The sequence below is a fragment of the Colobus angolensis genome, unplaced genomic scaffold (assembly GCF_000951035.1).
Source record: "Colobus angolensis palliatus isolate OR3802 unplaced genomic scaffold, Cang.pa_1.0 Scaffold262, whole genome shotgun sequence".
NCBI lineage: Eukaryota > Metazoa > Chordata > Mammalia > Primates > Cercopithecidae > Colobus > Colobus angolensis.
The window spans coordinates 4849713-4867422 of record NW_012115844.1 but is presented as its reverse complement, the minus strand read 5'-3'; the positions used below and the strand labels follow the sequence as shown (position 1 = coordinate 4867422).

At 41.1% G+C, this 17710-nt stretch overlaps 1 protein-coding gene across 1 annotated transcript in view; it reads right to left on the bottom strand.

The window, feature by feature from the left end:
- The window catches only part of CLNK (cytokine-dependent hematopoietic cell linker), a 188651-nt gene that overhangs the window by 33228 nt on the left and 137713 nt on the right, over positions 1 to 17710 (bottom strand). Inside the window, exons 11-14 of the mRNA XM_011947358.1 lie at positions 16417 to 16527; positions 7845 to 7872; positions 3708 to 3726; positions 1474 to 1555 (exon numbers count right to left, since the gene is read on the bottom strand). Of these exons, the coding sequence (XP_011802748.1) occupies positions 1474 to 1555; positions 3708 to 3726; positions 7845 to 7872; positions 16417 to 16527 (240 nt within the window). The remainder of the gene's footprint in view (positions 1 to 1473; positions 1556 to 3707; positions 3727 to 7844; positions 7873 to 16416; positions 16528 to 17710) is intronic.

Here is a 17710-nt window from a genome sequence, read left to right as displayed (position 1 = left end):
AGGAGGAGGAGAAGGAGGAGGAGGAGAAGGAGGAGGAGGTGGAGGAAGAGGAAGAGGATATCGTGGTATGGGGAAGAGTTTTGTATTTAAGCTGTTTGGGGCTTAGACACCAGACGGTCCCCAAAGCACAGTGAAGCTACATGTCCTAGTACCCACAGGCCAAATAAAGTTACTGAAGGTGCCAAATGGGACCAGGGAAGAAAGTAAAGGAGGGAAAGGAATAGGGTATGGTGATCATGCCCCCAATATACGGGGCCTGGCAATAGCAATGAGAGCAAGTGTTCACTGTGCTCTTGCAACATGCCTGACTCTGCCCTAGGTTTCTCATGTAAGACAGTGAGGTTGCCCAGGTCACGTGGTTCACTGCTGATGAAGTCAGGCAACCTGGCTTCAGTGGATCCTGCTTAACACTATTCTGTTCCATCTCAAACATAGTCCATTCCCAGCAAATACTTACTGAATCAATTAAAGGCAGCATTTTAGCCATGGGCAGGCACCAGGGATAGTCAGGATTTATGGGCTGCATTTTTAGAATCAAGTCCTTATGAGCAGCACTGGCTACTGAACAGTGCTTGGACTTTGAGCTTGGGCTTGGCTTCCATGGTAAAGGGCTCGGTCTTTCTCAGCTTTATGTTTTTCATCTGAAGAATTGATGCAAATTATCTCCTGGATTCATTAAGCTTTAAGCTGGGGTTCCATGGAGGAATAGGAGTGTTCCAAGTAGGGAGAGGGTGGAGAGGAGCAAATATGGGGGGAGGGACTACAGGCGGGAGAGGGGCATGTGCCAATGCCGTGCATTAAGTGGCATTATGGTTGCTGGCAGGCATCTGATGAGGCTGCAGTGCCCCAGAGTGATAGGAGAGTGGCTTGAACTGAGGTCAGAGGCACTGGCAAGAGTGAGATCATAAGGGCTTTACAGCACCTAATACTGGAGGCCCCGGATTTTGTTTTAGGGCAGTCACTACTAATTTAGTGACTTTGGTCAATAAATATCCTGCCTGAGCCTTGACTTCTTTAACTGTTCAGTTGGGTTGACAGTTGTCACAAGAAGTGGGGCAGGCAAGTATCTAACCCGATGATTCCGATGAGGGCATTTTCAACAACACTTGGTCGCCTGGCCATCAATTGCTGTTCAGAAGTAACTAAAGCTTTTGTGTGGTCATCAACCCAGAATAGTTTGAAAAAACCCACTTTTCCTCCCAGGTTGATTAGCATCCTTTCCAGTTAATCCCATCTGGTTAATCCTTAAAATTTCCCAAACTTCTCTAACACTCAATCATTTATAAATTTCCAAAAGAACAACATTATCAAAATCAATAACAGCCGTAATTCACAAGTTTCTCTTGAACCTCATTATTGGGCTCCAGACACAAAGACTTTTGTTTCTCAGAAAGTCTTTGTGATCATTTATCTGAGACAGCACATGGCCTGACCCCCAGCCTCAGACCTGAGAAGGGATTTCTGGCTCCTTACCTGCTAATGGCAAGTGGAATCTCTTGAGAATTTTGGTTTTGTAACAGATGAGTTGATTCAGGCTTCCTCTGGTTATGAGGGACTATATAAAACAGTGACATAATTTAGTCAGATTGCAAAAGAAAAATAATTGAGAACCATTAGAAGCCCACTGGAACTACTATAATTTCCTCCAAGTAATCTCTGATTGTTAGAAGGGGGCTCTTGATGGTCAGTGGAAACTGTAACTCACATATTCTGCAACTCTTCTGCCTCCTGAGAATGACTTTTATATTATTTATATTTATATGTTGTAAAAATCACTTTGAATATTTACAAGCTAGAACACATTATTGAACCTCCCAGAAATACAGAATATTACATTGGAAGGTATTTAGGGATTATTCTGGACCTGTGATTTTAAAAGACTTTTAGCTTCATCCTCATTCATTCATTCATTCATTTATATCATCTGACAAATATTTACTGAACAGCTACTATGGGACAAGTACTCTGCCAGAGTCTGGGAATACAGTGGAGAAGAAGACAGACATAGTTCTTACCTTCTAATGAAAGGAAATGGAAATAAGCATGCAAGTAAGTCGATAAGAACGTTTCTACTAGGCAGTACAATGATATAAAGGAAATGAAGTACACTTTGGGATACAGAGTGACTATACGTATGGCTAAGAAAGACCTTTCTGAGAGATGAGATCTTAACAAGAAGTAAGTTAAATGAAAGGACTGTTCTGGCTGATGGAGAAGATTGGGGTGCCCAGCTTGTCATGGCACTTGTATTCTCATGCCCTCCTGTGATAGGGCAGGTGAGCTCCTAGGGTTCTGATGTAGACCAGCAGTCTCTACCTGGTTCCAGCCAGGGATACAGTTTCTCAATTTCCTCCCCACCTCGATCATCAAGTTTTTAAAAGTTCTGCCAACCATACAATCTGGAGTTATTTAGTAATTTCATATGCAGTGTATGTTACTGCTTTTTATTTTCTTTTCATCACAGACAGATTTAACTAGGCATCCAGAATTGCCAAGGGCACATCATAATACTATGATATAAAATCTCATAAAACACTCTCCCAGCTGTGACCATAAGTAATAAAGCGAAGGGTGCATACAGGCACCAGCATGTTTTAATTGTGCTTGTTGCTCTGTATTCTGCCCAAGGTTCATCACAAACTGGACACCTTTGATCGAAGGACTGTGATTACTTGAAACATGAGTCAGCGGCTGGTCCATGAATCATGCATCCCATAAAATCATTTCATGTCATCAGTAGCCACCCAGAGTATCTGCCCCTCTTGAGCTGAACAATGCCACGTTGTTGTGTTAACACTCATTGTTGTGTTGTCTGATGAAACAATACCTGAACATTTTAGTTAGGATGTTGAGCTGTATTGTGGGAAAGGGCATGGTTTCAGTTAGGTTTGTGAATTTTTTAGGCTTGCTAACAACTCCTACTCCTCCATCAGGGACTCATGGGGAATCCATAAATCCAATTTAGGCCTCATTTCCAGTTTAGCTTTGTCAATGTGTAGAGAAGAGCAGACCTGAGCCTCACAGAGGAAATGCAACTTGACCAAAACCATACAGTGATTTTGTGGCAGGCAGGCCTCTGAAATCCTAACCTAACATTGCTCTGTTGAACTATGATGTCTTTTGCGAACTCTTTGGGCTGTGATGCAGGCCCTTTGGCTCTGGACATAATTCATCATTCTAGAGGAATGGAGAACACTATTTCCCAGGTGAATATGAAAGTACTACCTGCTTAGCATCCTGCCATTTAGGATATGAGTGACTGTTGGATTGCATGCTTGCACAACAACACCAACACTGTAGAGGTATGTGCATGTGTGTACATGTGTGTGTGCATGAAAGAGACACACATGTGTGTGCATGGGTGACATCAGAGGCAGAGATACCACGAGCTTCTTTGGAGCAGGGGACTAGCTATATCTTTCCATAGTGGCAGAGGGTGACAGTGTAATGCCTTTTGGTCAGTAGTGTATGGCTAAAGAAAGATGTCTGGTCTATTCTGGATTTAAATCACCCTGTTTAGACTAGAGGACTCTGAGGTCCTTGGGATGTATGTGTGTGCATGAGGATCACGTCATCATGCACACACATAAATCCCTATCCCAGGCTTCCACACAATCAATCCCTTTCAATAACCATAAGCACTGTAGATCTAGAAAGAGAACCAATCTATTAGTATTAGAGTAAGGAAACAAATGTAAACAACTCACCTTTTTCTGCTTCAAGGACCTGTATTGAATTAAAAAAAAAAATTTACTGACTTTTGATGACAGAGAATTTAATATAATACCATGTGTGTTTTCAGAGCATTTGGTTGGTAGAGTTTTGGTAAAATTTTTGTTAGCATAGTTCGTATTTTTTTTTTAATCTACAAATAATTCCTCAGAAAACTGAACAAAAATCAAAATTTTGTAATCCATGTGTGAAGGAACATACAAGTCCACAGTGTGCTGATGGGACTATCCATTGCTTTGACTCTTTTAGAAAGTAATTTACCATAATTATCTGAAACCTTAGAAATACTCTTATTCTTATCTCAATAATTCCATTGATGAGACTCTTTTTCTAAGACACAACCTGAAATCTGAGCCAAGTTCCATGCACAAAGATGTTCTTTGCATCCTTACTTTTACAGAGTTAAATAACTGGAAACAATCTACATGCCCAGATAACTGAACATTGTTAATTTTGGTACTATACTCACTTATTGGAATATTATAAAGACACTGTAAGTATTTATATAGAGAATGAAATAAGATTATAAGTATGCATCCATGTTACATTTAAAGTTTGGAATAAAAAATGGACCCATGATATATTTTTATGCGATTATATTTTATACCCATGTATATTTGTGTGTATGCAGAATAAAAGATTTGAAGTAATATGATAAAATATTAAAGGTTGTGCTTAAGCAGTAAGGCTATGGTTAGTTTTTTCTTTATACTTGCTCTGAAATTTCTATTTTTTAAAATAAGCATGGAAATATTCACATTATCCTTTTTAAATGTAGCCATTTATCTTCCCAAACATTTTCTTTCTCTTTCCCTCCTTATGGTGGTAGAATTCTTGATCATTCTTCATTATGAAAATCTTCACGCTTATTGGGCTTGTATCTTTGGGCCCTATTCTACTCTACCCTTGAAGAAGCAAAAAGCATTACAGTGGGGACAGTGTTTGCTGCAGTGTTTATTTAACTGCAAATAATTTTGTGAAGTCCATTTATATATTGCATCAGTTGAAGAAGACCTCAGGTATCATTTAGGTGAGAACTGCTTTAACCAGGGGGATGAAATGGATCATTGAATGGCCTAGTGGGGTCCATGAACCTTCTGAAATGAAAAGCTAAATTTTTTTCTCTCTAAGTATGCGTATATATTTTTTCTTTTTCTGGGGTGAGAAAGGTTTATTGTACCTTTCATCAAATTTTCAAAGTGGTGCGAGGTCCATTAAATGTTAAAAACAGTTGGTTTACAGATGAGGTCCCAAAGGGTCATGCCATTCTCCTAGATTCCCGCAGTCATCTGAAGGCTAAACTAACCCTGAGCCCAGCTCTCCTGACTCATAGTTGCATCACAGATAAGAAACTTTTGGCAACAAATTGCTTAGAGAGGCATTGTACGCCTCCCTCTGAAGCTGGCCAACAGAGAAGACTTTTTATTTCAAAGACTTTGGCATTCCCTAGGATTCTGGAAAGAGGACATACATTTCATTATGGACAGAAAATCAAAGAAACTCTATAGGCTAAGTAAAAAGCATAATGAATCCATTCTAGTGAGGGGTTTGAAAGTATCCCTACTGAGTCTCCCCCAGGACTTTGAACCTGGCTGTTCAAAGTGCTCAATCCTATGCAGCTCTCAGGCTTGTCAACTGTGAGGGGAAGAAGAGGTGCGAAGAGTACAGAGAAGCCCTCTATCTGGGGGAGCAGTTGTTTTATTTAATTGAGACCAACCAACTTTTGGCTTGAGGGCTCTGAATTTAAAATCAAATGTAGTTAGAAAAGTACATTAAATCACTCATTTTTCTTCTGTAACTTTTTTATTGTTAGAAAATAAACATAGTCAAGTTAAATAGTAGTGTCTCTTTTATTACCTGTCTCCCTCTTTCTTCTTCCTCTTTTCCTTTCTCCTCCCTCCTTCCCTTTTCCTTCCTCCTTTTCTTTCACCTTCTCTGCCCCCTCCTTTCATGCCTTCCTTCCCTATTCTTTTTAGTTATTTTGGTTCTGAGCTATTTCTGTATGTTTTAAGGCAGAGAGACACGGCGGTGGGGAAGACACCTAGACTTTGGGATTTCCAGGACTGGCCGTATCTCCTCCCGGCTGTGAGGACTCTTTGCCACCTCTCTGGGGTTTCGTTTTTCTCTTAAGGCTTTGTGAGTACAAAATGAGATGATGAATCTTTCCTTTCTCTGAGAACTGTAAAATGCCATGTGAATTTGAGTGGGGGCAGGTAGCACATAAAAGATTCTAGTCCACAAGACAGTGTTCAAGCAAACACTGAGTGCAGGCACAAGCACAGCTTGCCCTGATGGGCTTTTGTGATGAAGAAATGGCCTTGAATCTCAGCCCAAACAAACAATGGGGAAGTGTCTTGGCAAAAGATAAGGAGCAACAATGTGTTTTTCCACTAGATCTTCTTGTTCTTTAGATGATATCAACTTCTAGCAGAATGCCAACTAAAGTTGCAAAGAAAACAAACAGTCCTGCACATTTCCTGCCATCTAAGGCTGACCCCCATCTCCCAATTCCTTTTTGCTTGTTTGTGATTGGGAGGCCTACTGTCCTCTCAGACTGACCAATGGGTTATGATTTGAGGTCATCGTGAGCAGTACCCAACTATTACTCAAGATACCTAGGCCTAGCTTACAGGAAACAGGGGACAGAGTCCTGGATTCAGGCACCTTGGATGTGTGGGTTCCCCCAGCAGCTGAGCATCACCCCAGCCTGCTCCTTCCAGGAGACACTAAGGAAGTACAACCCCTCCCAGAAGAGCATGAGCCTGGTGAAGTCCTCAGTGGAACCAGAACTGTTTTTCTCATCAAGTGGTTATGTATGTTATCTTTCTTGACATTATTGTCTTGTGGATTAGGGAGATTAGGGGTAATAAATGTCTTGTTTCAGTGACAAGCTAGAAATGTGACTTTTTGATTTTACCATTTTCACAAAACCAACAAATAAAGCAAGGAAAGAAATTCATGTCTAAGATCTAGATAAGAGCATAGGTCAAACACAAAGACAAGAACAAAATTCTTTAGAGTCCAGTGGGAGTGAGGTGAGGCCACTTGTGTTGTTGGACAGTCTTTCCATCAGTCATGGTAGCCCCACTAGCCTCACAGGGAACTTTCTCTTTGGGCCCTGAAGGGAATCAATACCCTTGGAAGGCTCTACTACAGCTTTATCTCACGTGTCTTTTATGCCATTTATTGAGCCTCTACTGGTCACCTGGCCATTTGTGCACTACTTACTTTTGACTTTATCGCATCAACTTTGCACAGAAGTGTACCCATCCCTATTTAATTTTTATTTATTTAATTAATTTATTTATTTTGAGATGGAGTTTCGCTCTTGTTGCCCAGGGTAGAGTACAATGGCACCATCTTGGCTCACTGCAACTTCCACCTCCTAGGTTCAAGCGATTCTCCTGCCTCAGCCTCCCGAGTAGCGTAGCTGGGATTACAGGCATGCGCCAGCACAACTGGCTAATTTTGTATTTTTAGTAGAGACGGTGTTTCTTCATGTTGGTCAGGCTGGTCTTGAACCCCCGACCTCAGATGATTCGCCCACCTCGGCCTCCCAAAGTGCTGGGATTACAGGTGTGAGCTGCCGCACCCAGCCCCCATCCCTATTGTATGGCTGAGGAAACAGAAACTGGGATGAGTAGGAGCATTTTCTGAAATTCACAAAGCGAGTAGGTGGCAGAGCAGGATTCCTACCCAGGTCTTGTGCAACTCTGAATCTCATGTTCCCTCTACTTTGCATTCCCGTCTTTCTTATGAAGGACAAATAGCAAAGAGCAATACCATTGCTAACACTTGTTTTCTGTAATACTGGAGGCTGGAAGCCATCAGTCAATACTGTGTATCTTCCATGTGGAACTGAGCATGTTCTTCTTATACCAATGAACCCCGAGTGACTATGGTGGCCAAACAGGATCTTGGTTTAAAATCTGGAGCTAAGCTTGTTTTACTTTGGCTTTCTCATCTTTAAAATAGAGATACTAATGCATTTTGAACATAGTTACTGTGAGAATTAACTGTAAGTGTCTGAAGCAAATAGAATCTTGCCTATTGCAGACATTTAATGCCTCAAAATTCCCTTCTTTGCATCCAAGGATAAAATTGCTACTTACCTCACTTAAGTCCCTTAAGCTTATCTGACTGCAAGAAAAAGAAATATGGTGTTACATAAAACACAGTTCATAATGACCGAGATAAAATCATTCTAAGCCTTACAAACCTTTGATTACATTTTCATTGCCAAATTAACAGCCCATCGTCCAGTGTGATATTTATCCCTCTTCCATAAAACTAAAGCCAGGTTATTTTTCTCATAATTTTCTAAGGAAAAGACAAAATGAAGAGCCAAAATAAAAGGTGGTGATAGAAATGACGTGAATAAACTTGCATCTCATTTTGGGAGAAATTAAAAAAAACAGCATTTCTCCTGACGTTTGATTTCCTACGTCAAGTTTCATTAGCACAGTCAGACCTATTATTAACTTGGTTTTAAAGCTTTTAGTTTTTTACTTTGAGGGAAGATAAAGAGTTTTCAATATGAAGCTGTCAGGTGCAGTGGAATCCCAGGAAGGCAAGTGTAAGGGAAAGAATGCTGATAAAGAACAGAGATTTCAGACAGGAGGAAAAAAAATATGAAATTGAGTGGTAGAGAAAAAAAATCCAACATGGAATTGAATAATGTGAATTTTGGAAAGGTCTCTAAATAAACTCCAAGCTTTTCATTCTACTGGCAAGTCAATTAACTTCTCTAAACCTCCTTTTTTTTTCCATCTTCAAAATGGCAACAAGAGTACTTACCAGTGTTAATGTGAGAATTGCTAGAAATAAAAAAGTAACAATGTTGGGGCCTGGTGCCTTGGCTCATGCCTGGAATCCGGGCACTTTGGGAGGCTGAGGGGGGTGGATCACTTGAGGTCAGAAGTTCGAGACCAGCCTGGCCAACATGGTGAAACCCGTCTCTACTAAAAATACAAAAATTAACTGGGCGTGGTGGCACATGCCTGTAGTCCCAGCTGTTTGGGAGGCTGAGGCAGGAGAGTAGCTTGCGCCTAGGAGGCAGAGAGGTTGCTGTGAGCTGAGATCGTCCACTGCACTCCAGCCTGGGTGACAAAGCGAGACTGTGTCTCAAAAAATACATACATAAACAAATAAATAAAAATAACACTGTTGGGCATTCAATGTGTGGTGTTGTCAGAACGTGGTCAAAGTTTGGTGAAGGAACTATGAAGGGAGTGGAGTGAGGGTATACGTTCCACCTCTCCAGATCCGTCCGTGAAAACACTGGATGTGAAGAATATGGGAATATTAAGCGTACAACACTGATCACAGGTAAAGGCTGTTGATCTAGAGTTTTAGGAGTCAGGCTGTATCAGTATCCCAGAAACAAACAGTGCTCAGATGCTAGATCCTAGTCTCAGACCTGCAAGCAATAGGCAAGGGTCCCAAGGTTCCACGGTTTTACCCTCTTACCTCTTACACCCTCCCTCCCCGTTTTAGCTGGAAACCTGAGAAAACAAAGAGATTTGAATAGAGGTAATGAAGTAGAACAAACACCCAGAGTATTAATTATTTTGGGGTTAAAATGTGGCTAATCTCAGTATTTAATGTTTAAGAAGCCAGCATGTTAAGGATACTGAAAGATTGGCTGTATGGCTTCAATTTAAAATGTAGATTTGAAGTTCCAAGTGTCAAGATGTGTTTGTCTCCATTTTAAAGAGTTTGAACTGTTTAAGAGAAGTTAAAATTTTCTGTATTTATACATTTACTTTCTTGGATTTATAGAAAGTGTTAAAGTTTTGCTGGCTAGCATTTAAACCTGCCCTGTCAACATTAGAAGTACTTAAAAATCAAAGAAATTGAATTTATAAAGGTATTTCAAATATTTAAGGAGATTTAAATGAGTTTGTTAAACAGTTTTACTAAGATTCTTTAACCTATTTAACTTGAGTTGGTTGAACATTTGTTGAAGACTAAGCAAAGTGATTGTCTTTCTGTTTGGATAAAATCACTTGATTTATAAATAGAGCAATACACTTTATAGATGGAAATCTGAGGCTTCAGGAAAGCTTGGGTTTAGAATTTGCAGCTTTAATAAATGGAATTTTAACTGAGAACCCAAGTGATTGTAAGAAGCCATTTCTGTGCAGACAAGAGTTTCTTATTCTTTGAGAGCTTTGAACCCATGTGTGTCCAAGTTCTGTCTGCTGAAGATGGCTAAAAAAACCATGGTCATTAATTTTTTTCACGTTTTTTCCTATGCATAAGAGGTCCTCATTATAAATATAAAGATATTACCTTTTACTGTAAATATAGGCCTTCCTGGGAATCTCTTAGTTTTTGCCTTAGTTTTAAATGAATTGAATTTGATTCTTGCTCTGTCATCTGTGGGCTCTGTCACCCTGGATAAGTTAAATTCTCTCTCTGAAGCTTAGTTTTCCCACCTGTGAAACTGATAAATCCAGAGAGTAGTGAAGAGATTTGTTGAAGATTCTAATGAAAGCGTGGGACGTGAAAGCTGTTTGGAGTGAAGTAACACTCTACATTTGTAGAACATTTTAATGTTCACATATGCTTTGAAATTACACTTTTTATCCTGAGATAATGATGGATTCCCATGCAGTTGTAAGAAATAATACAGAGTTCCTATGTGTCCTATATCCAGTTTCCCCTAATGGCAACAACTTGGAAAACAACAATAATAATGTTTATACTTTAAAATCAATGGTTTCCATTCATAGATAGAAATTTGTATATCTCTATAACCATACTTTCTCTTTTAAAAGACCATGGTTTCTTGATATCTATAAAGATTTTTTGTTTTCACTTCCCAAATCATCAGAGCATATATTTTTGCGATAGAGATTACTTGAATTGATGTGATGACAGCATTGCTGGTTGTAAAGGGAAAGCTGGCTGGCCGTGTTGCCTCACACCTGTAAACCCAGCACTTTGGGAGGACAAGGCAGGCGGACTGCCTGAGGCCAGGAATTCGAGACCAGCCTGGGCAGGAGTGTTAGTGAGACCCCTGTCTCTGCTTAAAAAAAAAGAAAAAGAAAAAGGAAAGCCATAATTAGGCAAGTGGGTGTTTTGTTTCTTAAATGTTGGGTGCTTCGTTTAAATTATATGTTGGCTGAACCCCACCTTGGGCCATTAAGTGTACTGGAGCTTAAAGGACATATGGAACAATGAACTCTCAATTTCTTAATTTTTATCAGTCCATTGGAGATAGTAATATTGCTTTTTTCACAGTGCTGTTGTGAGACTAAATGAATGAACATATGTAAAACTCCAAATCAGGCCTGGTGTTTAGTTAAAATTCAGAAAATGTTGATTACTCTTGCTGTTACTCAGGATGATTTTATTTGGTGTATGGACCATGGTATTAAAATTGCAATGGATTCACAGAAGAAAAGTTATCCTGTTTTTAATTGTCTTTCAGATTATGTCAAGGAGAAAGGCTCAGTGCAGTGGTTAAGTAGATATGAAACACCTTTCTAATATTTGCTTACCTTCCCTTTTATCAGAGGGAAAATTCCCCAGAGCTCAAAGTTTTGGTTGGAAGCTATCTGTATTGAAGTTATTTATAATAATTATATGTATTTCTTTTAAGTAAATTTATTTAAGTTAAAAAAATGAACAGGGCAGAAAAAAATAAGTACATGGATATTGTAAAGATCATAATAATGGTGCGTAAGTGGTTGAGAATGTCCAACCAACATTCTCCAAACTTCGAAGTTCTCTTCTGGTTTTGAGTTGTCAATGAATGACTGGGGTGATGTTTTCCTTTACTGAAGTGCTTCAATTCAGTAATTGTTTTGTGAAACCAAGGCTTAGCTTTAAAAAAGAGAATAGCAGAGCTGGCAGAGACAAATGGGGCCTGAAACACAATAGCTGGAACCACAAAGACCATCCAGGGTGAGCACAGCCTGCTGCAAAGAGCTGCAGCTGTCTAACTGCCTGCCATTGATACAGTTGATTGCCAGATGTAAATCATGGCCTCTGCCTTAGGGAAGGCAATTCATTTCACTCACAGTGCCTTACCAACAGCTGGCAGAGACGGAGCAGGCACTTAGCTGCATGGTTCGGCTGCAGAAGCTTTGATTGCCAATGTTCCTTCTGTTTTCAGAGCAATATCCTTATGTGGTTGATTACATGGGACTTGGGCATCACTAATGCTGCTATTACCACCCATGTGGGCTCTGCTAAAAATGAATTTGAAAGCGCATCTCTCTTTCGGAAGCAAAGCCATCTCATGTATCATGGTAACCCCAGTGTCTGCTATGGGGCTGTGGAAGTTTTTGCCCCATCAATAGTCAAATGTCAACCCTGTGACTTTGAGTGACCTAACTTCTCTGAAGCATTGTGACCTTAGGTGCCCAGTGAATATGCAAGTACTATTTACTGAGCACGTGTGCCATCCACTGGGCTTGGCACTTTACTCTTCCGAGGCTTAGGAAACCATACTTTACAGGGCTGCTGGAAAAATTCAATAAGAGAAAATATAATTACTCTCTTGAGGTGTTTTGGTGAAGAGATCCAGCACAATTCTCATCACATCTAAAAACGATTAAATAAATGTAAACTGTAACTACAGGAACCCCAGAGACATCAAATGCCAATTTCTAAAGATGTCAACACCACCAAGACAGTGACCCAATAAACTGGTGTTGTTCAGGCCCACAGAGGGACACATTTGCCAATTGAGTGAGCATTATGTTAGACTCTGGAAACCTGGGCATAGATAAGGCTTAAATACCTTCAAAGCTTTTGTGGTGGATGTATTCCTCCAACCTGGTTCCCTCTGGGTTCTTAGCCCTGTCTGCATATGAGCTCCACCTGAAGGAGCCTTAAAAATTCTGATGCCCAGGTCCCACTTCAGGGCAATTAAAATAGATACTAGAGATAGTGCTTTAAAATAAGCTTTCTAATTATTTCAGTGTAAAGCTAGGATGAGATCCACTGTACTACAAAATACAGCCTCTGATTGGGCGTGGTGGTTCATACCTGTAATCCCAGCACTTTGGGAGGCCGAGGCAGGGGATCATGAGGTCACGAGTTCGAGACCAGCCTCACCAACATGGTGAAACCCTGTCTCTACTAAAAACACAAAAATTAGCCAGGTGTGGTGGCACGTGCCTATAATCCCAGCTACTCAGGAAGTTGAGGCAGGAGAATCGCTTGAACCTAGGAGGCAGAGGTTGCAGTGAGCTGAGATCATGCCACTGCCCTCCAGCCTGGGCAACAGAGCGAGACTCCACCTCAAAAAAGAAAAAAATACAGTCTCTCTTTCTGAAAAAATAAATGGTTATGGATGCTGGATACCCAATTCTGCTGAGAACACATGGGAGAAGCAGGGTTTATTTACCCTTCCCCCCTTCCCTTCCCTTCCCTTCCTTCCTTTTCTTGCTTGCTTTTTCTTTTCTTTTCTTCTTCTTTTTCTGTGCTGTGACAGATATTATCTAGGCACTTTACAGGAATGGCATGCGTTCTCATCATCATTTTATCACATGAAGATGGTTATTTTCTTCTTATAAATAAGAAAAGCAAAACTCAGAGTTGTTAAAGAGCTTTTCTGAAATCATACAGCCAAAAGTGGCTCAACTGGGATCCAAACTCATTGCTACCGGGTCCCAAGATACTGTTCTTTTCAGCATGAGGAAACAGAAAGAAGATAAAATTCTTTTTTCTCCACACTGAACAACCTTATCATCTTCAATATTTTATTTTAGTTTATTTATTTATTTTTTTGAGACAAAGTCTCCCTCTGTCGCCCTCTGTCGCAGGAGTGCAGTGGTGCAATCTTGGCTCACTGCAACCCTTGCCTCCTAGGTTAAAGCGATTCTCATGCCTCAGTCTCCAGAGTAGCTGGAATTACAGACATGCTCCACCCCACCCAGCTAGTTTCTGTATTTTTGTAGAGATAGGGTTTCGCTATGTTGGTCAGGCTGATCTTAAACTCCTTGCCGCATGTGATCCGCCTGCCTCGGTCTCCCGAAGTGTTAGGATTACAGGCGTGAGCCATTATGCCCAGTCTCAGTATTTTATTGATCGTATTTTCTGTCTGCTTACTTCTCTGAGGTTGGATCAGTCCTTTACATATTAGACTATTTGACCAGGAGTTTTAGGAATGCTGCATTTCACATTTCCAATTGTCACGACACAGCTTCATGGGTTGGATGGTCTGATATTACTGTTGCCTCCCAGTTTCTCAGTCTTTGAAAATGGAAATCAAAACAGAGCAAATCTGCTTACTCCTAGTCTGGATAGGTTCCTTTGAAAGCTGCAGAAGGAAATTTATACTTATCCAACATCTACTATATTTCAGGCACTGTGCCAGGTTATATGGGTGCTGAAATGAGTCAGTTCCTCCTCCACCCCTTCCTGGGATAGAAGAAACAGACTTGTTAACTTGTTATATTATATGGGGTAACATAGGTACCAATGGGCCCAAGGTAATAAAAGTGCAATAAATGTTGGTTAAAAATAGGTACTGGGCAAGCATTGTTAAGCCATTTATAGGAATCACCTCATTTAATTCTCACCTTAGCACATGAGGTAGGTGGTAGATATTAATATTATCTGTACTTTACTGCAGAGTAAAACCTTGGGCTTGGAAAAAGTTCAGTACTTTGCTAGAGGTGTTAGGGCAAAGTTTTTCAACCTTTGCAATATTAACCTTTTAACGTTATTCTCTGTTGTGGTGCACTCCCTTGCACTGTAGGATGCTTAGGAGCCTCCTTGGCCTCTGCTCTCTAGAAGCCAGTAGCATCGCTTATTCAAGATGTTGCAACCAAAAATGTCTCCAAACATTGCTAACTGTCCAATGGGGAGAGGGAGGATAAAGTCACCCGTAATTTAGAATCACTTCCCCAGATCCGTCATTCATGAGAAGTAGAATCTAAATTTCAACCCTGACATAGTTTGGATCTGTGTCCCCACCCAAATCTCCTGTTGAAGTGTAATCCTCACTTTTGGAGGTGGGAGATGATTGGATCACGAGGGTGGATCCTTCATGAATGGTTTAGCACCACCCCCTCAGTGCTGTTCTCATAATAGTGAGTTATCGCCAGATCTGGTTGTTTCAAGGAGTGTAGCAGCTCCCCGCTCACTCTCTTGCTCCTGTCACGTAAGACAAGCCTGTTTCCCCTTTGTCTTCTGCCATGATTGTAAGTTTCCTGAGGCCTCTCCAGAAGCTGAGCACATGCCAGAATCATGCTTCCTGTGCAGCCTATGGAATTGTAAGCCAATCAAATCTCTTTTCATTATAAATTACCCAGTCTGAGATAATTTCTTTATAGCAATGTGAGAACTAATACAAATCCAAACCATTTGAATCTAGACTTGAGAGCCTCTGTTCCTTCCCACGCTGCCATGGCAGTTGAAAGGGGGACAGAAAAGAGAGGGCACTCCATGGGAGAGACAACAAGGAAGGTGTTTCTTGGAAAACTTATGCTTGTGTGGGGCTATAGTGGAGGACATGGTGAAGAGACATTCGCCACAGAAGGAGGAATGACGTTTCAGGCTGTTTAATGGTTCCCATTAGAATCAGTGATGAATGGGTTTCCCATAGAAGCTCAAAATGAGCCTGATATCCTGAGTTTCTGTATCCATGAGAAATGCTTTCTCACTAAATAATGCCTGTGCCCCACACTGCTGATGCAAGCTTGAAGAAGGATGAAAAATAAGAAAGCATCCTTCATTCTATGCAGAAACAAGAAGGAAATGCTAATCTCTTTTCTGACTTTCAAAATAAGGTAATTTTGGAAATTTAAACTCTTTTGGGCAAATGAAATATGCTCACTCAAGTTTGTCGCATTCTGTGATTAGCACCAGCTGCCAAATGTCCCACATGTTTGGGAACGAGGAGCCGTCACCAGTGCTTAATACCGGAGGGATGGCTTATTATATTTATTTTTCATAAAGGCAATAATGTTTTTGACAAAAGAGTTTTCAAGCATGGTTATATTTCTCCAGCCTGGGTAATGGGAAGCTGGGGGCCAATATTGGTCCCGGAATAATCTGAATCCCCTTTCAGTTCTTACATAAAATATGCTGATTCTGTTCTGGCGTTTGACATTTTCTTTATAAACTAATTCAGGCCACAAGTGAGCAATTCTTTCAATAACTCATTTTCTTACAGAGAAGTGGTATTTCCTGCAAAGAATAAAACCACAGGTTTCTAGGACTATTTTCCTCTGGGTATAACTGGTTCCTCCCTGACATGGTTAGGCTTTGTGCCCCCACCCAAAGCTCATCTTTAATTGTAATCCCCAGGTGTTGAGGCAGAGACCTGGTGGGAGGTGACTGGATCATGGGGCGGTTTCCCTTATGCTGTTCTCATGTTACTGCATGCGTTCTCATGAGAGGTGATGGTTTTATAAGGGGCTCTTCCCCGTTTGCTTTGGACACAGGCTCTCTCACCTGCTGCCACCTAAGACACGCCTGCTTCCCCCTCCACCATGGTTGTAAGTTTCGTGAGGCTTCCCAGCCATGTGAAACTGTGGGTCAAGTAAAACTTTTTTCTTTATAAATTACCCAGTCTTGGTTATGTCTTTGAACGGACCAAAACACTCCCCACCCATTAGGGAGCCTGCTCTGACAGGTACTTTGGTTGGTTTCCCTTGTCCCCCTCCCCCACACCCACACTCTTGCCGGTCATTTCACCATTGATGATGACTCTCTCACCTGGGCATTCTCTGGACTTCCGGAAAGATGTGTCTCTGAGCTAAAGGTGGCCTGCTGCTCTCCGGCTCAGGGGGCAAGGGCTGGTACTTCTTCGGAAGTGTGATGAGAGGCCTGTGTGGAGAGTTGCAGGGTCCTGAGAAGGTTTGCTGCAGCAGTGATGCCTCAGGCCTGAATGCACACTGCTCTGCCCTCCGCGTCCCCAGCTTTGGGTTGCAAATGCTGGTTTTTGGATGCTACCTACAGAGCGGACTGGTCAGGTCTGGCACTGTTTTCTAAAGGGCGTGATATAATTTTCTACAGGGAGTCAACGTGCTCCTCCATAGCGCGTCTGTTTTGGCTTTAGGAGGCCTGTGGAGAAAATGATAACAGCCTTCCATTCATCCCAGACCGGCAGATCTGAGTTTTTAGAACTACCCAAAGAAATATTTTAAAAAGTGGCTGGGCACAGTGGCTCACGCCTGTAATCGCAGCACACTGGAGGGCTGAGGCGGGTGGATCACCTGAGGTCAAAAATTCAAGACCAGCCTGGCCAACATGGCAAAAGCCCGTTTCTACTAAAAATAAAAAAATTAGCCGGTCATGGTGGCAGACACTTGTAATTCCAGCTACTCACAAGACTGGGGCAGGAGAATCACTTAAACCCTAGAGGCAGAGGTTGCAGTGAGCTGAGATCACGCTACTCTACTCCAGCCTGGGCGACAGAGCCAGACTGTCTCCAAATATATATATATATGTATAATATATATATATGTTTGAAAGTCAGTGAATGCCTCACTCACTCATATTTTATTCACCCATTCACTCATTTGTTCATAAAGTATATCAGGTACTTTGTTAGATTTTTGGTTCAAGCTGCTTCCCTCTAGCAGGGAAGATGGAGGGGTAAAGAAATGATTGGCAGAGTGTGTAATGCATGCTATGGCAGAGGTGTCTATCAGGTGTTCCAGGTAGAGCAACAAATGTGGCCAGTCACTCAGAGCCTCTGCAGCTTGTTGCTCTTTTCTCCACAGATATGTATAAATGTAATAGTATTTATATATGTATCATATATGTGTGTGTATATATATATCACATGAATATATACTTAATATGTTGTAAGTTCCCTGAGGGCATATCCCATTTTCATATGAATCTAGGCCTGCCAGTAGTATACCCAGCAATATCATCCAGCAGATTTCTGTACTGAAAGAAAGGAGAGGAACAGAAAGAAACAGGGGAGGAATACATTCATCAAGAAATAATGAGTGAAGGTATATTGAATAGATAACTGTGAATGAATGAATAAATGATTAAA